This window comes from Loxodonta africana, chromosome 6 (genome assembly GCF_030014295.1).
Source record: "Loxodonta africana isolate mLoxAfr1 chromosome 6, mLoxAfr1.hap2, whole genome shotgun sequence".
Classification (NCBI taxonomy): Eukaryota; Metazoa; Chordata; class Mammalia; order Proboscidea; family Elephantidae; genus Loxodonta; species Loxodonta africana.
The window spans coordinates 14,713,009-14,738,554 of record NC_087347.1 but is presented as its reverse complement, the minus strand read 5'-3'; the positions used below and the strand labels follow the sequence as shown (position 1 = coordinate 14,738,554).

The window sequence follows — 25,546 nt, the reverse complement described above, 5'->3', positions numbered from 1 at the left end:
TCTGAAATGCATTGACCGCTTACTTAGATATTTGGCTGGTTACTTTTCTTTCAACTTTTAACTCTGTGTGTTGTCTTAAAGGCTTTTCTTTGAATTTTCCCTTTTTCTTTTCTTTTAAATTTCGCAATTTATATAATTTCTGGCTGTCCAGCATTTAGAATGCTTTCATCTAGCTGCAGTTTTGATGAATTTACTTCAGCTTTTCCTCTTCAGGCCACCCACAGTAAGTTCTGTTGTCAAGGAGGCTTGTTAGTAATTTGTATGTTTTGTGCTGTATTTCATGGGTTTTTCTGTTATAGATTGTTAATCATCTTTTGATGGTAATCTTTTAAATTCCCACTTACCTATTAATAAACTCAGCCTTAGATACCACAGTAGTGTACAATAAAGTGAGTAATTGAATTTGGTAATTGAATTTTTAATAATTTGAAATACAACTTCGTATTTCAAAAGCTTAGTTATTTTTGTTCACCAGCTACTTGTAGCAGATCACCATCTTCTAAATACAACCACGTATTACTCAATACTAATTGAAAACAGCTAAGAGTTTAATTCCTGAAAGAAATTTTATCAGTATCTATTTGTTCCACAATCTCTGAAGAACTGATTGATGGAAAGTTTTTTTTTTTTTTTTTAGAGAGTGTATCCATTCTGCTTTTTAAATGTCTGGATATGCTTTGCCATCACTTTAATGTATGACTCTCTGAAGGAGCCCTGGTGGAACAGTGGTTAAAGCTCTCATCTGCTAACCAAAAGGTTAATTGTTCAAACCCACCAGCCACTCCCCAGGAGAAAGATGTGGCAGTCTGCTTCCGTAAAAATTTCAACCTTGGAAACCCTGTGGGGCACTTCTATTCTGTCCTGTAGCGTTGCTGTGAGTCAGAATCGACTCAGCGGCAATAGGTTTGGTTTTTTGGTTTGGTATATACTATTCTGGTTGCTAAAACTGAAGTTTAGGAGTAAAGAACTGTTATCTAAAAAGTGTGGTATCAGAAGCGTAGAATCACATATACTGGCCATGGAAGAAAAGCCTGGTAGTACTTTGAAGGAGGTCTCTAGAATAGAAAATAGACTTTGATGATTAGGTGTATCGCGCTTTCATAAAGTCAATTTTTGCTATAATATTTATATATTATCTACTATAGTTTTTATTTCTTGAACTGTGTGGCAGGACAGGATTCTACTGTGGGCATCATGGTATTGCATGCACATTAAATTGTTATGTGGAATGAAAGAAAAACCAAACCTGTTGCCATTGAGTCGATTCCGACTCGTAGTGACCCTGTAGGGTAGAGTAGAGCTGCCTCGTAGGGTTTCCAAGGAGTGGCTGGTGGATTCAAACTGCTGCCCTTTTGGTTAGCGGCCGAGCTTTTAACCACTGCCCCACCAGGGCTCCAGGAATTAAATAATAGCTCTTAAAATGAGGCCAGGGCCCAGTGATAATCTTCTAAGAAATTTTGGATCAAAATAGTGCATCTTAAACACTGTTGTTAATCAGTAGCTGTGGGATTTGTGTATATCATTTCTCCATGTAGCTTATAAAAGCTTGAATCCTCAAGTAAGTACTTTGCATCTTTTCTGTAGGATTTCTGTTTAGGGAGAACTAGTAAGAGGTCATAATTAGTATGTTGCTGGATGTTCTACAGGTCCGTGGGTGCCGCATATGGCTTGCGCTCAATTACTAACCTAAAGGTGGGTGGTTTGTTCTCACCCAGCGGCACTGCAGAAGAAAATCCTGGCCATTGCTCCCGTAAAGCCTAGAGCCACAAAACCCTATATAGCAGTTCTACTCTGTAACATGTGGGGTTGCTGTGAGTCAGAATCGACTCCACGGCAAGAAGGTTGAATGTTTTATAAAGTAACTGAGTCTCAAAACACGTAGCATGGAGTTACTCACCCTGTGGATTATATTCTTCACTCCAGGGTAGATATTAAAACATGTTATTCTACATGTTGTCAGGGCCTTTGAAAATCTAGCTTCACAAATTATAAAAAGTCAAGTGTAGATTAAAATTTAGGACGTCTGTAATCATTAATTTTAAAGATGTAGGGTCACTTACGGAATACTTAATTTAGGAAGAAATGATCATGTTATCTACCAAAGGGTATTGGGAAAAGTCTAGAAATTTTAAGTGTTTTGTTTATTCTGTTACAGGTGGAAGTGCTGGATCAGTAAATGCTAATTTTGCTCATTTTGATAACTTCCCCAAATCCTCCAGTGCTGATTTTGGAACCTTCAATACTTCCCAGAGTCATCAAACAGCATCAGCTGTTAGTAAAGTTTCAGCAAATAAAAGTGGTCTACAGACAGCGGACAAATATGCAGCCCTTGCTAACTTAGACAATATCTTCAGTGCCGGGCAAGGTATCATGCTTTAAACAAAGTGAATACAAATTTGTATATTAAATAGTACTCTAAATTTGGTTGTATTCATTAAAATTCTGAGGATGTTAGCTTTTCTCAATTGTATCAAAATTTTGTCTACACTAAACATTTTTAAGTAAAATATTCATGGTTACTTGGCACATTATAGACCTGAAATGTTTCTGATTTCTAATTATTATAAATCTTTGAAATATTATGTAGAACTTTGTTAATAATACCAGTCTATATTTTTTTATATTTAGCCATTAGGCTGCTGTCATAGGGTTTTTTTTTTTTTTAAACTTTTTGAGCACTCAGTTAAAGAGCTTATCTTTACATGTGGATTAAGTTGAAAAATACATTGATACCTTGGGGACCCATAATTGGAAGTATCTCATGACTTAATACTCTAAGAAATTTTGATAGTATTGATAACCCCTTTATGCGGAGTTGGAGTCCCTGTAAATGCAAAGGGTTAATGCACTTGGCTGCTAACCGAAAGGTTGGTGGTTCACATATATTCAGAGTCACCTTGCCAGCATTGATTGCAGGTGCCACCCCAGTATTAAGATCTGTTGAAAATATCTTTTTTCATCCTCCCACAAAAAAGGAGTTAATAGACATCCTTCTAAAGAAATTCTCAGGGATTGCAAAAGGATCATAAAATACTCGTTAACACATGTTATATGACCTTTTCCTCCTTCCACTCACAGCTCATCTGAATGTAGGTGAGTTGAGAGGGATGTCATCACTGTTTATCTGTGAATCTGTTCTAATTTATTAAAATAAACTAAATTATTTGCGCCCTATTTATTGCACGCTATTTGAGACACATCTCACAATTGGTTTTTTCCTCACTTCCCGATTGCCTCTTGCCTTTCCCCCTCATTTCACAAATGAAAAACTTGAGGCCTGGGTCTAGCATATTCAAGACCAAACACCTAGTCGGAAGCAAAGTTAAGGGCCCAAATCTAGATTTTTCTCACTCTATCCAGATTTATTTCTTATACTACCTCAAGCTGTCTCTTAAAGAAAACACTTCATATTTAGTTAAAGGACTGTGTGCCACTAAACTATGAAAATAATCTTTTACAGTTGATTTTGACAATGGGCAAGTGTTTTTAAATGATCGTAGCCAGAATCAATATCCTAGTCAGAAAGCCCTTAATGCCAAGTACAAACTGATAGATTATTTTTAAACTTCTAGTTTCAAAAGTTGTCATGAATCAGAATCCACTTAACTATAGCAGGCCACAACTGCAAATTTTAAAAGAGGAGCCCCTGGGTAGTGCAGACGATTAATAGGCTCAGCTGTTAACCAACAGGTTGGAGGTTGGAGCCCATCCAGAGGCACCTTGGAAGAAAGGCCTGGAGATCTACTTCCAAAAACTCAGCCATTGTTTTATTCTGACACATGGGGTTGCCATGAATTGGAGTAGACTTGATCTGAGCTAATACTGTTGGTTTTAAAAGAAATGTGAAAATTTAAATTTTGCCCAGAATTCTATTAACAGAGTTGACCAAAGGGTTATTTGGTTGTTTCTATAATACATTCATTTGGGAATATTTTTTATCAGTATCTTGGTACTTCATGATTTGGTATTTTCTGTTTTTAAAAGTATGTTCTTTCACCCAGTTTTTGTCTCAAGGCTAGTATTTCGCCTCTAAAAACAAATAGTGCAGTAGTGTCTTAGTAAACCTAGTGCTGCTGTAACACAAATACCAGAAGTGGTTGGCTTTAAAGAACAGAAATTAATTTTCTCACGGTTCTGGAGGTTAAAAGTTCAAATCTGCATCTTGATCATATCAACTGCTTTCTTGCCAGTAGCCCTGGGCATTCATCCTTGCGGACGAACCTCATGTTGCATCTGCTCTGTACGTCTCTGTGTCTGTTCTGGTCTTTTGATGACTCGGATGTGATTACGTTTAGGATCCACCTTCCACTAGTATTCCCTCATTAACGTAACAAAAGAAGCGTTTCCAGACAGGATCACGTCTGTAGGAATTCAACTCATATTTCTGGGCCGTACAATTTATTCCATAACAAATGGTGAAAAGAATGGGTCGTTGGGTTTTGGGGGTGCTAGACTGGATTTTGCATCTTGATTCCTGGACTTAGTTTTTTTCATCTCTGATATGAAGATGATAGCATTGACCTTACACAGTTGTCTCAGAAGGCATTCAGAACAGTGCCTAGCCATCTACTGTTGTAGTTTGCTAGTGCTGTCATAGGACAAATACCTTAAGTGGTGGCTTTAAAGAACAAAAATTTATTTTCTCACAGTTGTGGTGGTACTTCTGTGGGCCTTCCTCCTAGTTTCTTTTGACTGCCAGCAATTCTTGGTATTCTTTTGCTTGTAGACACTTCTCACATTCTTCTCTCTTCCCCTGTGTGCCTCTCTGTGTCTATTCTGCTGTTTTTTTTGTTTTTTTTTTTTTAAACACCACTTAGAGGTGATTAGGTTTAGGACCCACCCTACTCTGGTATGGCCTGATTAATGTAACAAAAGAAAACCCCAGTATTTCCAAATAGGGTCATATTTATAAGTACAGGGTTTAGTACTTCAGGATTTTTTTTAGAGGACACAATTCAATCCACGACATACATTAAGTGTTCAGAAAAGTTTACTGTTACTACTATCTCTAATTATTTGTGGAAAACCACGAGAAAATAATACTTTCGACAGAACGTGTACATTTGGTTCTAGCATTGTGTGAATTTATATAATCCATTGAATGAATAGGTCTGTCTTGGAGATGTTAACATACCACTTTGAGAATTTCTTCTTTGCATAATCTAGATCTGTTACTGATGCAGAGTCTTCGTTGTTACACAAACAGTATTTCATCTTTACTGCAGTGGCACATATAGCAGCTGGTCCTGTCCAGTATCATCTAGACAGTTTATTAGTTTAATATTCTGGAGTGCCGTGCATTTATTTGCTCAGCTCCAAATCAGTTTTAGGTTTACCTGTGTTTCATGGTAAGTGTGCTTGAGGCATTGAAAGTATAAATTCAGGTTTTTGGTGTAATTCTGTTTTTTGTTTTTATTTGTTTCCAGGCGGTGATCAGGGGAGTGGCTTTGGGACTGCAGGAAAAGCTCCTGCTGCTTCTGTGGTTTCAGTTCCCAGTCAGCCAAGTGCATCTTCAGACAAGTACGCAGCCCTGGCCGAACTCGACAGCGTTTTCAGTTCGGCAGCCACCTCCAGCAACGCGTATACTTCCACGAGTAACGCTAGCAGGTACCTTGGCTCAGTCAGCGTTCCCACTTTGTGTTTTATCTTGTCATTTTTTCCGCTCTCAGTAATGTGGTTAAATAATGACTATTTCTGGACATAATCTTAAAATTTCTGAGTGCTTTTTATAAATATGAGGAAAAAAAACTGAGTTTAACTTGCTAATGAAAATATACTCTTTGATTCATTGCCATAATTTTGCCTTTTTATTGTCACTTCTATTTCTTGAACACTAACATGTAATTACGAGCACATACACATCTGAAAGTGGACAATTACATGCAGATTTAATTATGCTTAGGGTATCCATTTAGCAGTCACATTATATACTTTTTAATATATCATTTTCACTCACACTAAATAATGAAACTATCACATTGTAGCCTTAGTTGTAAATACACAGTTTTAGAAATATTTGTACCAGGGACCAGCAACAATTCTCTCTCTCTTCAGTGTCATACTGGCCTTTATAAACAGGTGTTTCTGTTACTAGGTCCAAATATATCTGGTATAAAGCAGTTCTTAGCAGCTGGAAGTGTAACACATTTTGAAGACATCAGACCTTTAAAAAGGTTTTGTAGTGTTGACTTCTTCATTTTATGATTAAGGAAACAGAGCCAGAACAGTTAAGTGATTTAGTTGTACAGTGTTTTATTCGTCTCTTTTTTTTCCATTCCTGTGAATTTTCTCTGTTATTTTTGTTATCCCATACTTTTTCAATTTCCCTTTAGTGTGTTCTCTAGAGAGAAATGGCGGGATTGTAACGCTAACTATTTGGGCTCTCGAGTACTAATTTTTCTGTATGCTACTGCTTGCCATCAAGTCGATTCCAGCTCACAGTGTCCTTATAGGACAGAGTAGAACTGCCCCATATAGTTTCCTACGCTGAAATCTTTATAGGAGCAGATCGGCAGGTCTTTTTTCCCTGAGGAGCGGCTGGTGGGTTTGAACCACCCACCTTTCAGTTAGCAGCTGAGTGCTTAACCATTGAGTCACCAGGGTTCCTTATTATCTATATTAGGCATAGATAATAGTGGACTATAACAAGGTGACCACAAAGTCTGGAAGCAGACAGATATACATAACAAACGGTCTATTAATATTACATTGTGATACATCAGTGGTTCACAGAGTGTGGTTCAAAGAACACTTGGGGTCCCTGAGACTCTTTCAGGGGGATCTGTGAAACTAAAGCTGTTTTCATAATAATTCTGAAAGGTTACTTGCCTTTTCACTAAGTTGATATGTGTATTTATGGTACAAAAGCAATGGCAGGTAAAACTTGGTACTTTAGCATAAATCAATGACAGTTGCAATAAACTGTACTAGTAATTATGTTCTTTACCACCGAACGCTGTAAAAAAATTTTTAAATGCTAGTTTTACTTACGAATGTACTTGGTGAAACGGTAAAAATTAATTTCATTGACCCAAAACTCGTTGCTGTCCAGTTGATTGTGACTCATAATGACCTTACAGGACAGAGTAGAACTGCCTCCATAGGGTTTTCAAGGAGAGACTGGTGGATTCAGACTGCCAACATTTTGGTTAGCAACTGAGCTCTTAACCGCTGCGCCACCAGGGGTCCAATTTCATTAAATCTTTAACAGATTTTTGTTAAATCTTGACCCTTGAATATATGTCTTCATAATTTTCTGTGTTTTGAAATAAGAAGGTGTGCACCAAGCAGTTCAGCAGCATATCGAAGAATGATGGTTGTCTTAAGGAAAAGCACTGTGTGGTTGTTGGAGTCGTGGAACTCAGCCTCTTTTTTGTGGAACACCCATTTTTCCTTGTAATTATGACAAACAGTGGTTATTCAGACTTAGGTATTTGACTGACATTTTCTCAAAAATGAGCTGAGCAGTCTGTCACTTTAAAGAAATCAACTGATAAAATTTGCATTTTCAAGTAACTATAGAATTTTGGGGAAATTGTAGCCCGCCGTGAATTTGACAGCTTCCTACTGCTTTTCTGATGAGGTGGTGATATTAATATGATTTTTTTGATATTACATAACAAAATGTGTCAACATTTGGAAGATTGGCATAACTCAGTAAACTAATATTTTCCCAAAGACCAATACATGATATAAAATCAGTAAAAGATTCATTGAAAGTACTAGATAAATCAGTGAATTTTATTGTAATGTGAAAAGATCATTGCTTTGGCTTCAAATTGCAACTAACGTAGGAAAGTATCACGTTGGCTTTTGGTGTATCAGAAAAAATATCCACAGTTATCTGAAAAAGCTGTTAAAATACTGCTAACTTGTTCAACTATATAGCTATGTAAGGCCACATTTTTTTGATACACTTCAACCAAAACAACTTAATCACAATAGATTGAATGCAGAAGTCGATGTAAGAATTGCGCTACCGTCTGTTAAGCCAGACATTAAAGAGATTTGCAGAAATGTAAATTGGTGTTACTCTTCTCACTGATTTCTTTTTGTTTTGTAAAATATATTTTTGTGTTGTAAAAATGTTACTTAAGTTAGCTTGTAATAACTATTATTTTTTAACTTGTACTTTAGATGAAGGTTTACTGAACAAACTTAGCTTCTCATTAAACAGTTAGTACACATTTTGTTTTATGACATTGGTTAACAAATCCCATGACACGTCAACACTCTCCCCTTGACCTATTACGAGCTTTCCTGTCCCCTCTTGTTTTCTCGTCCTTGCCTCTGGTCTGGTGTGCCCATTTAGTCTCATTTTGTTAAAACAAATGGGCCTGTCTAATCTTTGGCTGAAGGGTGAACCTCAGGAGTGACTTCAGTACTGAGCTAAAAGGGTGTCTAGGGGCCATACTCTCAGCGTTTCTCCAGTCTCTTTCAAGCTAGTAAGTCTGGTCTTTTCTGTGAGTTAGAATTCTGTTCTACATTTTTCTCTAGCTCTGTCTGGGACCCTCTCTTGTGATCCCTGTCAGAGCAGCCAGTGGTGGTAGCGGGCACCACCTGGTTGTACTGGACCCAGCCTGCTGGAGGTCGTGGTAGATGTATTGTCTTACCCTTCACCAAAGATAAATAGGATTTTTTAAATGAATTAAAAAATAATTTTTAATTTCTTGGTTTTAATTTCTGTACAGCATATATTGATAAATATAGTACATTAAGTGAAAGCCCTTTGGGATTCTCAAATATTTTTCAGAATTGTAAATAGTTCATGAGACTTAAAAAGTTTGAGAACTGTTAAGATGCATGAGGAGCGCTGGTGGCACAGTGGTTAAGAGCTTGGCTGCTAACCAAGAGATTGGCAGTTTGAACCCACCAGGCGCTCCTTGGAAACCCAGTTCTAGTCTGTCCTATAGGGCTGCTATGAGTCAGAATTGACTCCATGGCAAAAGGTTTGGTGTGGTTTATGATGCGTGATATGTTTAATATAGCCTGTTTCTACATTTTATGACGTCCCTGTAAATAGATTACTTTTTTCTTTTCATGAATGAGCTCTTTCAATATTTGTTTTCAGCAGTGTTTTTGGAACAGTACCAGTGGGTGCTTCTGCACAAACACAGCCTGCTTCTTCGAGTGTGCCAGCTCCATTTGGAGGTATGTGTTTCTGGTATACCAATTTTTATAATGAGCTCAAATGCATATTGTATTGCATTTTCTTAGCGGTACCAGAAGATAGTCAAAGCAATGATTTATCATCAAAAGCTAGTTTTCTGTTTAAGTACTTGAATACAAAAAGTATTAGGATTTTATTCTGTATTTTATAATTTTTTAAAGCTACGCCTTCCACAAATCCATTTGTTGCTGCTGCTGCTGCTGCTGCTGGTCCTTCTGTGGCATCTTCTACAAATCCATTTCAGACCAATGCCAGAGGAGCAACAGGTAAGAAAAGATGCCAAATTATTGTTCAATAAGCTTCAGAGAAGGTATTTATCACAGAGACACCACAGGAAAACACTGTGTCAAGCGTGCCAGAAAGGGTCTATCCTCCTTAAGTACGTGGGAAATAGATGGAAGACTTTGTCCATAAATAAAAATACGAGCTGAAAGTTTGTAAATTCCTGGAATTAAATAGCTGAGATGGACCTTCAAGGTTATCTACTGCCTACCACTCTCCCGTCAAGCTTTCTTTTTCAGATAAGAAAACCCAGACGTGAAGCTGAGGCTACCTCAAAGAAGCACAGCAAATTTATGGCAGAGAGAGGACTTGAATGCAGCAGTTTTGACTTATTTGGTGGGCTGGTTTCAGAGTTACTGGCTGAGACTTATTCAATCTTTATAGAACGATTTCATGAGTTTATATATAACCTTGCATGAGGCAAATGGGCTTTGTGCCGTGAGTTGTTCATAATTAGGTATTTCTTCAGTGCGTATCTCTTTCAGGGTGGTAAATGAAAATTTTAGCAACGGAATTTAATTTGGGGCATAAATTTTTGACTATTTTAGGGTTTGTAAGCTTTGTTTTTGCGTGTGTCAGTAATCTTAGAGCTGAAGCCTAAATTCCAGCAAATGTTGGTAAGAAATCTTGAGAGAATAGGTACTTGAAACTTTAAAAATAAATTAATACCATTGACTATTAATAATTATTTACAAATCTGTAAGTGGCATGATTAGGGGTTGTGATATTCGGACTTTGAACTATAACTCTTAATATTTTCCTTTTTACATGAATGTCTTCAGCCATAATTTGTCAGTATTTAGCATAATAGGTATTTATTAAAAAAAATTAAATACTTAAATTTCACAAAATCACACCAAATTTAATTTTCTTTAGATGGTTTCGTTTAATTGGACAGAAGTATTTGTGTATTTCTTCATCAGTAATGATATGTGCAGCATTCTTGTTTCTTATTATATTATTTTGGATTGGTAGGATTAGTTTGTAAAACGTCTCAGGACAGTGGGTTTGTTTGTACATTGTCTTGTTTAATTCTTTCAACTCTCATGAAATAAATGTTTCCATCTCTGACAGCTGAGGGAACTGAAGCTCAAGAAAGTTAAATGGATACATTTTGGATACAGCCAGATGTGTTCAAATCTTAGTTTTTGCTGGGTGATCTTAAAGCTTTCTGTGTTATTTTAATGAATAGGGTAACGATGATAGCACAACGTTCTCACATTTACTGAACGCTAAACATTATTTGCAATGTACTGTTTAGGTGTTTATGGATAATTATAACCACATTTAACAACTGAGGAATGGAAACTCAAATTTTACCTTGACTGAAGTTAATTGTGTTGACTTAACTTTTCTGAGCCTTATTATTGTCCTATCTGTGGAAGGTGAGCAGTGTTCTGTGGCTAGCAGAGTCGTTGCAAGAGTTAGGTTTATGTTAATTACCCTGCCTGGTCTTTATATTGTAGTATATGTTCGGTAAGTCGTAGCTGTGATTTTCCTTTCATGACGACCTCTGAGTTGGTTCTGTCATTGGAATTAAGGGCTTTTTGACTTGTTTTATTTAGAGTATGGAAGCCTTTTGAAGTTAAGGGTCTATGTGAAATATAAAATAATAGAAAATGTACAGTGTATCTTCAGATGATGGGAAATAATTTTAGTACTAGCTCAAGCATAGTTTATTATAATTAGAAATGTAAACCTAATGTGTTTCCAAATTTTTGATTTCAAATTTATGTACTCCACTAGAAGTTTGATAGCTTTCCATTATTTTTCTAATGGTATTAATGAGTATAACTTTTTGATATTGTGTAATACAGTGTGTCAATATTTGGAAGACTAGCATACATTTTACATTGTCTCATTTAATTCTTTGAAGTTTTATTTTTTCCACTATGAACAGTTTTGAGTTTATTACATTCATCTGTCACATTGATCATTTTTCTTAGGTTATTTGACTAAATAATGTTAACTGTATGTTTCTATTGAAGCTGAAATATGATCAATACTTCTGACAAATGAACTGCTGTTAAGAATTTCCAGTGTTTTGTAACATCAAAATGAATCTTCTTAAAAAAATATATTTTTGTAGCCCTCTTATGTTAATTTTGTTAAATTACATTCTGAGATAGCTTTTGAAAGAGGATATCAAGTAATAGTTCCTGTGTGAAATTTTAAAAGTTTTACTGATATATTTCAGTCTAAAAATAAGCATTTTAGTAATCATATTGTTCTGGATTTACAGAACTTTCAGACTTTAACTTTTTGCCCTTAACTTAAGTAGCACCCTTCTGTAGGAGATTAGCTGAGATGATCTGAGACTTAATCCTCTAATTTTAGGATTCTGTGATATTTAGCATTCTTTTTTTTTTCTTAGAACTTTTAAAACAAATAGAGTTAATTTAGTTTTCAGTTTTTAGAAATCCTGCCCTATAACTTTTGCCTCTCTCTTACCACTGAATGAATAACGTTTCCTTCCTAGCATTCTTTTTAATGCTTTTAAAGGTAAACTTATAGGAATGTAGAGCTGAATTATAGATAACATCTAACCAGCATCCTTGTTTTATTACCTAGGTAGAAACTGATTTTTAGAAGTGTTAATGGATTTGCCTTGAGGGTTCAAGAATAATTAATGAGTAATCTGGTTTTTAGTTTAATCTGGTATTAGTAGTCAGAACTCTTCTAAAGCAGTACTGTGTTCACTCTAGGATAACATACTGCCTCTATAATTATTACACATCTTTGTAGACATTATATGGAAGTAGGCTTCATTATTTTTGTTTAACCTTTGTACTTTGTATTAATTTTTTCTCTATTTTTCTGGGATTATAAACTGTAGAAACCAAGAAGTATTTATAATTTTGTACAGATAAAAATACACAAGTTAGGACTGTGTACTGTTCCTTGTTTATATGTAAATACTCAGTAAGCCCACCTCACTTGTCTAGTATATCCTGGAAATTAATACAAAATGGGGTTGGGAGGAGGAGGAAAAGCAGAGAAAAAGCAAAAATAGATGTTATGTGGAACATGTAAGATATACTTTGTTTATTGAAGATCTGATTTTTTTCTTCCTCTACTTTCACCTTCAATTTACTGTTAATTTTTAAGATTTGAACACATCTAACATTTAATAATTTGTAGTTGGCACTTGTAGCAGATAAAAGTTTGTCAGTTTGATAATAAACAGGAAAGTTTCTAAGTTAACAGAAACCAGAAAATTAAAGTGTATAGCAGTCTAGAGAAAATACTTGCAAATCATAGATCTGATAAGGGACTTGTGTCCAGAGTATGCAGAGAATTGTTGTAAGTCAGTACGCCTACTCCTCACTTATTAACTGTCTTGTGACCTGACATTTTGCATTTATGACAATAGTAAACTATCCAGTTATTTTGCTCGTTAACGTCATATATCTGGCGGTAATGAACACTGAGGTATGAGATGAGGGTACCGCTTGGCTGTGATAGTTAAAGTTATGACTAGATCATGATTTTCAGTGGCTTGGCAGTTATGTAATGATGTAGTCATCCTCAATTTTGTGATCTCATGTGGTCATCCTCCATTTTCACATAATGACCCTGTCTTTGGAACCTGACCATGTGGATATGTGAGGAGTGGGTGTAATAAAAAAGAAAAACTATTATAAAATGGATTTGAATTCAGCATTTCTCCACAGAAGATACACAGATGACCAATAAGCACGTGAAAAGGTGAGTTGATTCCCACTCAAACTCATAGTGACCTTATAGGACAGAGTAGAACTGCCCGTGGGATTTCCAAGGCTGTAATCTTTACGGAAGCAGGCTGCTACATCTTTCTCACCAGGAGTGGCTAGTGGGTTCGAAATGCCATTTCCATTAGTATCCTAGCACTTAACCATTGCACCACCAGGGCTTCTTTCATTAGTCATTAAGGAAATGCAAATCAAAACCGCAAAGAGCTATCACTTCACACCAACTAGGATGGCTGCAATGAAAAAGATAGACACTAACAAGTGTTGGTGAAGAGAGAGAAATTAGAACTCTCATACATTGCTGCTGGGGATGTAAATTGGTACAGCTGCTGTGGACAACAGTTTGATACTTCCTCAAAAAGTTCAACATAGAGTTACCATATAACCCAGAAATTCTACTTCTGGGTTATATATCCAAGAGGAATGGAAACACATGTCTACACAAAAACTTACACATACGTGTTAACAGCAGGATTATTCTCAATCCCTGAGAGTAGAAGCAGCCCAGATGTCTTATCAGCTGATGAATGGATAAACAAATTGTGGTGTTTCCATACTATAGAATATTATTGGGCCATAAGATAGAATGAAGCACTGATCCATGTGTGGCTGAACCTTGAAAACATGGAGCTAGTCACAACAGGCCACATCATACAGTAGTATGAGTCCATTTACATGAAATGTCCAGAATAGAAGATGCCATGGTGGTGCAGTGGTTAAAATGCTCAGCTGCAGACTGAACGGTTGGCAGTTCAAACCCAGCAGCTGCTCTGTGGGAGAAAGATGTGGCGGTCTGCTTCTGTAAAGATTTACAGCTTTGGAAACCCTATGAGGAAGTTCTCCTCTGCCCTGTAGGGTCGCTATGAGTCGCAGTTGACTCGACCCGGCAGCAGGTTTTTTGGGTTTGGTCTAGAACAGGCAAATCTATGGAGATAGAAGATAGATTAGTGAGTGCCAAGAACTGCGGCGGTGGGTGGTAGAGGTGTAAAATGAGTGACAGGTAATGGGCACGGATTCATTTCAGGAGGAATGAAGGTGTTCTAAAATTAGATTGTGATGATGGTTGTGTCTTCACATGAATAAAATGTTAGTGTTTTAAAAAACAGATTGCGTCAGTGTTTTTTCATCTTATATTATTCTAATCTCACTTTTCTTTTTCTAACGGTATAACTAGTACAGTATCGTGAATATAGTTGAAGTAAAAAGGCCCCTTTTATGGACGTGCTTTTATTATGTGTTATGCTACCTGCTTTAGAGCATACATTCTAATTTTAGAACTTTTGAGTGAAACTATTTTTATTTTAACAATAGTTACCTGTAAGTTAATTGACACTGGTCTCTTTATGGCTTTCCAAAAGGCCTTTCTGGAGCAATGCCCTCTCAAGTGTTTCCTCACGCTCATTTTGGTAGGTGGCCACAACTAATACTAAATTTTGTGTGGCAGTGTGTCTACCTGCTTGTGGAAGCTTCTGCTGATGTTCTCTGCATGTGGAGTTAAGTTTTTCCTGTGTTTTAAAATGGAGTGGGCATGGATGGGCGGCACCAGGATCACACTGTATTTAAAGTTACATGAAAATCCTTTGTGATCATTTATAAATGCTGATAAGCACTATTGCTTGCCTCCATGGTCACATTAGAATTTTAGTAGCTTCTTTGATTATTTTTCTTGAACTTTGAGTGACACCTTTGGCATATACCAAACCATTTTACCACATTATTCCATAGACTTTGGTTTTGCTTAACTGTATCCAAGTGTTGCTTTTTTAGTGCTTTCTTAGAAAGTGACCTGTCAACGTTATGTTAGTGCGTTGTTGTCTGTTATGAGCCCCTCTTGTTTCCCTTGCAGTGCGCTGCTTATTCGGTCATTGACTTGCTTCCCAGTGGCTTGCTTCTTTATTTTCTCATTAATAATAGTAAAAAAAAAATTTAAATCCTGGCAAATTCTGATTAGCCTCATTGAGGACAATTGCATCGTTACATACATTAGAACTATGCAGATTACTTGGGGCAACATCTATAGCGTGTTTTCAAGTTTGTTTTGATAAAAGACATTAATTCTAGGCAGCATTTATAGATTTTAATTTCTATGCCTATATCAGTGATCAAGTTGATGATTTTTAAAAATCAGGTACTTATTGACTTAAAGCTTTTTGATGGCATCATGCCAAAAATATTTCACCATGTAATTACTAGTTTTCTGTATTTAAAGTAAATGATTGGCTCATAGTTCTCTGAAACCCTTCCTAGAACATATAATTGGAAGGTTTTGGTTGAAATCTTCCCTAGCATATATTATACACTATTCTGCTACTGTGTGTGTCTGTAGTGCAGATTAGTTCATCGGTGATCAGTAAATTGGGGGGACGGCAGTAGCATGCCACATACGTAGTGTTGGTTCACACACAGATTTCCTCCAATACGTTAATGTCCTGTTCCACCAAGTAATTGCAGCTAGACATGGCAAGCCATGGAGGAGTACAGTACTGAACGTAATGCCCATTTTACTGAACGTAATGCCCATTTAACCCATTCATCTTGCCTGACGAATGCTTGTTTCACTGCGTTTCCAAGATGTGCATTTTGCCCTAATTTGCATAACTGGGCTGTACAAACGGCCTCTATTATACCCCCTTCCAAAGCCGTCTTCATTTACCTTGCAAAGGAAGAGGAAGTCATATGTTTTGGAATTGATTTATTATTATTTTTTAACATGTCCTCTTGAATATGCTAGTATTTTTATTAGAATTTTATTTTTTGTTCTGGTTACAAAATGGTCTGTCTCTAACCCAGCTTCTCTTACAAGCGCTGTTTTAGTGAACTGTTTTGCACAAATCTCCCCCCCCCCAACACACATATATTATAGCAGACACTTGAATAGGTAAAATAAAAAAATTGGCTATTAGTATGTAGCAAAACAAAACTGTAAACACAAAAAATGTATACTAGTATACATGTGAATTGAATGATGGAGAACTTTAAAACATAGACTGCTGTTTAAACTTGAACTTTATGTAATTGGGAAGTTTATTTTCAGTTTCAAATGATGGCTTGATTTGTTTCATTCTGATCATTGGATTATAGGAGAACATATTTCATTGGTTATGTGAAATTATATAGTGCTTGTTATTGTTGTGTGCTGTCGACTCTATTTTGACTCACAGTGACCCTAAAACTCATAATTACCGACTTGGTTGGAATTTTGTAATTTAAAATGCCTTTAATATACATGTTCATATTTTTCAAGATAAATGATACCTGTTGTATAATGTTGAATATGAGAAATGAAACCTGTCCTTTTGCGTGTAACTGACCATCCCCTCCTTCCTCTGGTTAGCGGCAACCTTTGGCACTGCGTCCATGAGCATGCCCGCAGGGTTCGGCACTCCTGCTCCCTACAGTCTTCCCACCAGCTTTAGTGGCAGCTTCCAGCAGCCTGCCTTCCCAGCCCAAGCAGCTTTCCCTCAACAGACAGCCTTTTCTCAACAGCCCAATGGTAAGATCTAACATTTGGCTTGCTTAAGTCTACTTTAGGTATTCTTTATACATCATAATGTTATGTGTTTTGGCAAAAATAAGTATCTAAAGAGTGTTTTCACGTTATCTCCTGAATTTTTATCACACAAAATAGAACCTTTGGCAATTTGGGCCTCAGTAATGGAGCAGTTTAGTGCATTTGTGTGACTAGATTTTAGATTACAGATTTAGGAGAAATCAGTGGCTATCTACAAAGTACCACTTCTTTCACAGACTCTCCAGTGTCTCTAACTTATTAATTCCTCTTATATGTTCTCATGCCTCTTGATTTTAAAAGGAAGCTTTAGAGACCTAGAGTTATATTTTTTGGCATTACAACAATGTTGCCAATGTACCATTTTGTATAAGAATGTTTTTGATGAAATAGAATGGTTTTCTAAATAGGTAAGTATACCGTAGTTAGATTTTGTTGTTTCAGAGTCAGCAAAATTCATTAGAGAACAGTTTTTTTCCCATTTTTCTCATTTGCTAAAGTTTGAGGTCCACAATCTTGAAGGCTGTCTTGAACTTACAATTCCATGTTTTCTTTTTTGAAGTCAGTGGCTAGGTAACAATTTGGAAATAAAACCCGTGGCAGATGGATAAATGATAAAGTATGTCAGAGGGAATACTGGAATGTTCGCGTAGAAGCCACGATGTTGCCCTTAAACAGCCCTCCCAAATAGCCACAGATTTATCTATTATTAATTCAGTCCTTTAAATGTCAGCAGTTTACGGAGCTGAGACCAGTGGAATTAACCATCTCTGGAGAGCTGTTTGAAAGCTCTTTTAAGACGTGCCGTAGTGAGTTTTTGGTACATAGAAGAGCGTGAGACCCAGTGGTTTGACATTGATATTTCACTACTGCCGCTCTGGTAGGAATTTCCCTGAAACTCGCTGTAAAGCTTTGTAAGCGTTGGGCTGTCTCTTGAAGATACAAGTTATAATTGGTGGTTTGTTTTAATAAGGTGCAGGTTTTGCAGCATTTGGACAGACAAAGCCAGTGGTAACTCCTTTTGGTCAAGTTGCAGCTGCTGGAGTATCTAGTAATCCTTTTATGGTAAGTGAGATTCATTTTTCAATTTTAAGCATTTTAGAAATTGTTACATGTTGTTTTCAAATTACCAAAAGCGGTATGCTCCTTGGTATTCTACTGCTAATGACAATCACAAGGTAGTACAAATGGAGACAAAGCCATTACCCATGATCCCTTCTGACTCCAAGAGAACAATGAGTTTACAACTCAAAGCGCTGACAGTAAATAAGCTATTTTACAGCATGAGACTTGTCTGTTTTCTTGGCGAAAATAACACTCCGTGATCGGCTGTAGGAGTGAGTGAACAGTGAAAACAGGGCTCTTCGAGTCAGAGTGGGTTTGAATCACAAGTGCTTTTTTTTTTTGGCTTTTTTTTTTTTTTTTTAAGGGAAGTCCTTTTTTGAACCCTTTACGAGAAGGATCTGAAATGATGGCAGTGAAAGGAACCACAGTGTCTGACTCATGATAGTTTTGTTACGGTGTGTCTTCAGTAACAATAATGAGTAAATGTTATTGCTAGTAATACTAAGGTAATTCTTAGTCTGATAATTACAGTTTAATGTCTCCATGTTTTCCACACGCCACTTTTTACCTGTTTTGTCTTATGTTTTCCTTTAGACTGGTGCACCAACAGGACAGTTTCCAGCGGGAAGCTCATCAACCAATCCTTTCTTATAGCCTTATACAGACACTTTACTGGAACGAACTTTTATGTGGTCACATTACATCTCTTCGCCTCTTGCACTGTTGTCTTGTTTCACTGATCTTAGCTTTAAACACAAGAGAAATCTTTAAAACGCCTGCATTGTGTATTAAACACCAGGTAATGTGTGCAGAACAGAGGGCTCCAGTAACAACTTTTAACCTGTGAATTGGCATAAAAAGGTAGCGGTATCATGTATATTAAAAATTGGCTAATATTAAGTTATTGCAGACACCACATTCATTATGCTGCAGTACTGTACATATTTTTCTTAGAAATTAGCTATTTGTGCATATCAGTATTTGTAACTTTAACACATTGTTGTGTGAGAAATGTTACTGGGGAAATAGATCAGCCACTTTTAAGGTGCTGTCATGTATCTTGGAATGAATGACCTTAAATCATTTTCACCGTTGCTACTGGAAGGTTACAAAGGCAGAATTGGAAGGTTTTATTCAGTCTTGAATTCTTCCTTTCTAAAGAGCTCTTCTATTTATACATGCCTAAATTCTTCAAACCTGTGGAGGAATACCTGTCTGCATAATAAAGCTGATCATGTTTTGCTACAGTTTGCAGGTGAAAAAAAATAAATATTAGAAAATATGCTATTGTTTTTGTGTTCTTGCTGCAATGCCTTTACCAAAGTGGCCTTAAATACGAGTAGTGAATTGAGAACATCTTGAATTCTTAAATCAAAATATCAGAAAACTTCCTAGTGAATAACTTTTAATGTCTAAAAGAGAAAATTTTATAAAAAGGCCATGTAGAAAATTTATTAAAACTACTATGACTGCTATATTCAGGAATATGTCAGTGGTAAAGCATTTAAATGTAGCTTGTCAAATTCACCGTAATTCTTCTAATTTCGTTGCAACTTCCTAATTTTGTGAAAATTTGTATATATGAAAAATTTGCATGTATGTGTATTTACAAAATTTTTTAAGTATCTTGAATTCTCAGACTGAAAATGCAAAAGGCCTATTTTAACTATTGATTTTTTAAAAAATATTGTCTTTGAATGTATTGGAAGCAGACATGCGTTAACTGTGACATGATTGCACCTCGGTTTTTTTTTAATCCCCTCTTTTTTTTTTTTTGGACAAACTGATATGAGTAGGATATTTGTTTATGTTCAGTTTGGGGGGAAAGAAACTGGAATGTTAACCAGAATACCCAATGTTACCTTGAAGTTATAGAGTACTTTGTTTAAAAAGGTAATGATACTAATGTTTAGTTATATCTTGTTGTTAATATTCAAATGAACTCGTTTAAATATTTATGTACAGTAATGTCTCATTCATCCAGAGATAACCTGGCAATCTTAACAAAACGGAACACAACTGAGAAAGTTGGGCGTTTTAAAAAATGCCTCTCAGCAACCCACATAAGCCACACAGTCTGTCCATTAGAGCTCATGCATTTGTTTATATGTGGGATTTTAATAATTTTGATTCTTTGATTTCCCAGCCCATAATAATTAGCCGTTGAGAGGGATGACTTGAAAGGAGACCGAAAAAACTGAAGAGCATACGTACTCTGTCCAAGCCCATTCAGTGTAGGAGCAGCCAGCCCAGCCTGGAGGGCTTCACTCTGTTACATCATCTTCTGCTAATTGTCTACTGTGATGACTCTGTGTCATCCAGAAAAGGTGAAATTACGATTAACACAAATATGTAATACATGTTTAATGACTGGTATGAAAAGAGCTGAACATCAGTTTCCTCAAAGACGTTATTCATGTTGAATACCTTTTCCAGTGGTGGCTACATGAGTTGTTACCCTAGTCGTATTTTGAAACCTGTATAGCATTCTAGACTTGTTACACCGCTGCTGTCGAGTGCACATCTAGCTGACTGTGTTTGATGAGCAAGGCGACTGACAAACCTCTACCCGTGTTCTGAGCCGTATGCCTCTTCTCTTAGAATTAAATGAGTGCTGCAAAGGTCCAGGTGTGTGTTGCTGTATGTTTGAAATGTCTCCTACGTTTTGGGGGATCCCTCCAGCCTCTTTTTCCTGGAGGGAAAACTTGAGAAATGTCTTTGAATGTCTATGTTTTAGATTCTCTCGGGTCACAATCATTTCATATGTACAAAGTTATACTATATAATTGTAGGCCATTACCCAAATAGCCTGCCGGCTTTCCATCTAAGAAACAAGTAAATTAAACAGTTGTTATCAAAATAGCTTTAAAGACTTTTTTTTTTCCCCTGGGTACATTTTAAGTTTTTAATTAAATGGGAACTCTTACTGGCATGGTTTTTAAGTAAGTGCTTATAGAATCAAAATACTTTAAGAAGAGATCCAGCTTTAAAAATGGATTTTCTCATGATCTGTTTACTGTTAAAAACTTTCATAGAGTTTTCTATTCAGATTTGCTTCTGCGTTGAATGCTGAAAAGGAGAAAACGCTCGAATGTGACAAGACTGAATGAAGACTTTTAGGTTTTCTGGCTACCGGTCATATCTTCTCTCCTGTTCTGTATTTGCTCAGGGGAAAAAAGTTTTCCTTTAGGGCAGAAAACCTTGATGTAGTTTACAGGCATATTTTGTTCTCATTTTGGTAGAAATAGAAATTAGCTAATCACTTTCTTAAAATAATTCCTTCTGTAAATTTGAAGAAGCACATCAATACTTTGTGAGCCCCTCCCACCCCCATCACACACACTCTTTAGTATAATTCCTACAAATTAGGCAGAATGGAGAGAGTAACTAGTTGCTTCCTCAGACTGTACCAATAGTTTTCAAACTTCGCTCTCAGGAGCATAAGTCTTAAAAGTTATTGAAGACTCCAAAGAACTTTTTTTTAGGTGGTTTATAGCTACTGAAATTTACTATATTGGAAATTAATACTGAAACTTTTTTTTAAAAATTGTTATTCGTTTAAAAATAAAAATAAACTCATTACATGGTAAGATAAATAACATTTAATAGAAAACAACCTTCTTCCCAAACCAAAAAAATTGAAGAAGAGAGTTATTTGACATTTTTGTCCATCGTTACTGTCTGGCTCAATAGAAGCAGCAGGACTCACACTGCTTCTGCAGTCACCCTTTGGATATCACACATTATGTGGGTGCTCAGAAACTCCACTGTGCGCTGTGAGGTAATGAGAGTAAAAGGCATTTAATGTCTTAGGAGTGTTACGAAACAGTTTTGACCTTGCATAGCCCCTGAAAAGGTCTTGGGGACCATCAGGAATTCTCAGAACATACTTTGAGAACCACTACGCTACACTTTTTAATTTGCATTTGTACTATTGCCTTAACTTCTAAGTTTGGTTTTTGGTTTTTTAGTGAGCACATAACTCTCCCTTCAACTGAAATTCCAGTTAATATTGCAGTTTTTTTTAATACTGTTTTCTGAAAGTATTTTAATAATAAAATTCATAAATATCTTCAGTATGTACCATTTGGATATTGCAAGTTTCAATTCATGAATATTGATGTTTGTTTAGGAATCATTTATTATTCTGATCACTCTGAAATTCTGTGATTTTTTGGGGGGGAAACTATCAAATAGCTAATTTAAAAATTTTAATAGAACAGTTTGCTGAAGGAAAGTTTAAAATGTAGAATAGTTTCTTACATCTCTTATGCTTACAGTTTTCAAAGAATTTAGCTTTCGATAAATTTTTTGAAAGCTATAAGCATAAGAGATATAAGAAACTATTCCTCATTTTAGAAGTTAAGGCTATTTATATATATATGCAGCCCTGGTGACACAACAGTAAAGCTATCACATGTAGTTACTGTGAGTCAAAAATGAACTCAACAACACAACTATATCTTTTTTTTTTTTAAATGAAAATTGGATTCTTCCAACAAAATCACAACCATCCAGGAGGTCAGCTAATACAATTAAAGAATATGCTTACTTTGGAAAAAATTTATTTTAGCTTTTACTGTCCCAATTTACACTTTGTCCCTTTTAAAGAAAGCACTCAACTTGCTGGTGCTTCTCTTTTTAAGCAGAATGTTGTAAAATTTCGTGTGAAATCATAGTGACTTTTTAAAAGGTAGTTTATAATAAGTAGTCACCAGAATTTTTTGCTATTACTGTTTTTGGTATACTGAAAAATATGCTATTTTAGAGGCAGTATTCCATTTTTATCTTTGTTGTTGTTTGGTGCTAGTGAGTTGGTTCTGACCCATAGCAACCCTATAGGACAGAGTAGAGCTTGTCTCATAGGATTTCCAAGGAGTGGCTGGTGGATTTGAACTGTTGACCTTTTGGTTGGCAGCCAAACTCTTAACCACTAAGCCAGCAGGGCCTTATGCCTTATTTCTTGAATTTTCTCTTATCTGTTGTGCTCCTGTACCTAACTCAAGCTCAAAGTGGCTCACGTCATCTTTGCTCTCTACTTGTAGCCTTAGACTGTTACTGGAAAATTAATCTCCTGGCGACCACAATGAAGATGTGCTTAAAAAAAAAAAAAACTTTAATAGTAGCGGTGGCATTATGTGCTGTGGTTTATGAAACCCTTTTTATTTATCTGACACTTGCTAAATGCTTTTTGTGTATTATACAATTCTTAAAGCCGAAAGAAGGCACAAAGAGTTGAGCCAGTAAGTGACAGAGCTTCTGCTCTTAACAAAATATTTTATTAATTGAATTAAAATGCCATCACATTTGTGGGTAAGTAGATTTTTGAAACTTTTGAAATTCTGAGTCACAGTTACTTTCTACAATTATATACCTAATAAAATACAATAACTTATTTTGGGTTTCATTCATAATTTGGTGATATCAATACAGCTTCCCTGGGATTTTATTTAAACTTTACAAGCAAATTAATAGAGTAATAAGTGGAGCGTGTTTTAAACTAAAGACACCTGAAACAGCACAGTGACTCATATTTTGTGAAACACATTAAGGATCTTGTTTATACTCTATACGATTTTAAAATTTACTTTCTTAAAAAGACATGCTGTTATTAAAATTTGTATTGGTTTCATCTTTGTTCATTAAATTTTTCTTTATTTTAAAATATACTGTCATTAATTAAATATCTTATGTGGTTGTATTTGAACAGAGGACTCCCTGGGTGACACAGTTAAGTGCTCAACTACTAGCTGGAAAGTTGGTGGTTCAAACCCACCCAGAGAGACCTCAGAAGACAGGCCTGGTGATCTGTTTCAGAAAGGTCACAGCCTTGAAAACCCTGTGGTTTTCAAGTCCTGCCCTTCACACATGGGGTTCCCATGAATCAGAATCAACTTGACAGCAAATAACAGCAGTAGCATGTTTGAACAAATATATAACAAATTTGTAATCCAGTGGCATGCTAATGAATGCTTCACAGCTTGTCTTAGTCATCTAGTGTTGCTGTAACAGAAATACCACAAGTGGATGGCTTTAACAAAGAGAAATTTACTCTCTCACAGTTTGGTAGTCGAGAAGTCCAAATTCAGGGTGTCAGCTCCTGGGGAAGGCTTTCTCCATCAGCTCTGGAGGGAAGGCCATTGTCATCAATCTTCTCCTGGACTAGGAGCCTCTCTGCACAGGAACCTGCTTTGCTCCTGGCACTGCCGCCTTGCTGGTACGAGGTCCTCCTCTCTGGTTGCTTCCCTTTCCCTTTCTCTCTTGTAAGATAAAAGGTGGTGCAGGCCACACCCCAGGGATACTCCCTTTACATTGGATCAGGGATGTGACCTGATCAAGGGTGTTACATCCCACCCTACTCCTCTTTAACCACAGGCAGAGATTATGATTTACAGCACCTAAGAAAATCACAAAATGGAGGACAATCACACAATACTGAGAATCGTGGCCTAACCAAGTTGACACATATTTTTTGGGCGGACACAATTCAATCCATGACACAGCTGTCTCTTGAAAAAGTGCCCTTTGTTGAAGTGTTTGCTGAGGTGTAAATACTCTCACCATGACCAGTTTCATCTGCCAGTCTGATCTCAATAGGAAAAAGGTAGACATCCGTGGCTCTACCAATCCTTTGCAGGTCATCTCCAGCATATCATTGACATGTAATTCCACAACCCATCCATTAAATTTACTGTTTATTTGGTGGTTGTATCCAGTTTTGTTTGTGTCAGTTTTATAGTTCAAAGATGGTATTTTGTGTTTCCTTTCATTACTGTTAAGGATTTTGTTTTACTTGGATCCATAGTCAACACCCATGGAAGCAGCAGTCGAGAAATCAGAAGACAGATTGCATTGGGCAAATCTGTAAAGAACCTCTTCAAAGTGTTGAAAAGCAAAGATGTCACCTTGAAAACTAAGGTTTCATCATATACATGTGAAAGCTGGGCAGTGAATAAGGAAGACAAGAATTGATGCCTTTGAATTGTGTTGGCAAAGAATATTGAATTTACCATGGACTGCCAAAAGAACAAAGCTGTCGTGGAAGAAGTACAACCAGAATGCTCCTTAGAAGAAACAGTGGCGAGACTACGTCCCTGGAAAAGGACATCATGCTTGGTAGAGTAGAAGGTCAGCACAAAAGAGGAAGACCTCAATGAGATGGATTGACATAGTGGCTGCAACAATGGGCTTAAGCATAACAACGATTGTGAGCATGGTGCAGGACCAGGCAGTGTTTTGTTCTGTGGTACATAGGGTTGCTACGAGTCGGAACCGACTCGACGGCACCTAACAACAAGGTTGATCATTTTTTTGTTTTCTGGTGGAGCGGGTGGGGTATAAGCCTAGCTGTTGAGATTCTGAACCAAGTAAGGGAAGGAGACTGGGAGAGGCCTGAGCTCTTAACCACTGCACCACCAGGGCTCCGAAGATCAAGGATATGAAGCACAAAACAAAAACCCAAAGTGCAGTAGTGCTGTGATCTCTTGCAGCAGAGGATGAGTTCACCCTCAAAGCTCCCAAGTCCAGAGTAGATGTAAAGGACAACTAACCAGTTGCCATTGAATCGATTCAAACTCATGGTAACTTTATGCGTGTCCGAGTAGAATTGTGCTCCATAGGATTTTCAATTGCTGATTTTTTGGAAATGGATCACCAGGCTTTTTTTCCAAGGCACATCTAGGTGAACTTGAACCACCAACATTTTGATTAGCAGCCCATCATGTTAACCATTTGCACCACCCAAGGACAACTAGAAGGAAGTTAAATGCACATATTTTAAAAAGGAAGGGT

The 25,546-nt window shown here is 36.6% G+C and overlaps 1 protein-coding gene across 9 annotated transcripts in view; it reads left to right on the top strand.

Annotated features, from left to right (window-relative positions):
• The window catches only part of AGFG1 (ArfGAP with FG repeats 1), a 94,547-nt gene extending 75,018 nt beyond the window's left edge, over positions 1–19,529 (top strand). For 2 of the 9 annotated variants that reach the window (XM_064286614.1, XM_064286613.1), the window contains 7 exons: positions 5,427–5,607; positions 9,071–9,150; positions 9,331–9,435; positions 14,541–14,588; positions 16,517–16,675; positions 17,664–17,755; positions 18,350–19,529. In XM_064286614.1, the coding sequence (XP_064142684.1) occupies positions 5,427–5,607; positions 9,071–9,150; positions 9,331–9,435; positions 14,541–14,588; positions 16,517–16,675; positions 17,664–17,755; positions 18,350–18,409 (725 nt within the window). In that variant the 3' untranslated portion in view covers positions 18,410–19,529. Of the gene's footprint in view, positions 1–2,155; positions 2,366–5,426; positions 5,608–9,070; positions 9,151–9,330; positions 9,436–9,690; positions 13,160–14,540; positions 14,589–16,516; positions 16,676–17,663; positions 17,756–18,349 lie in introns of those variants that run through there. The other 7 variants (XM_064286609.1, XM_064286610.1, XM_064286608.1 and 4 more) reach the window with 7 other exon arrangements.
• Positions 19,530–25,546: the final 6,017 nt, after the last annotated feature.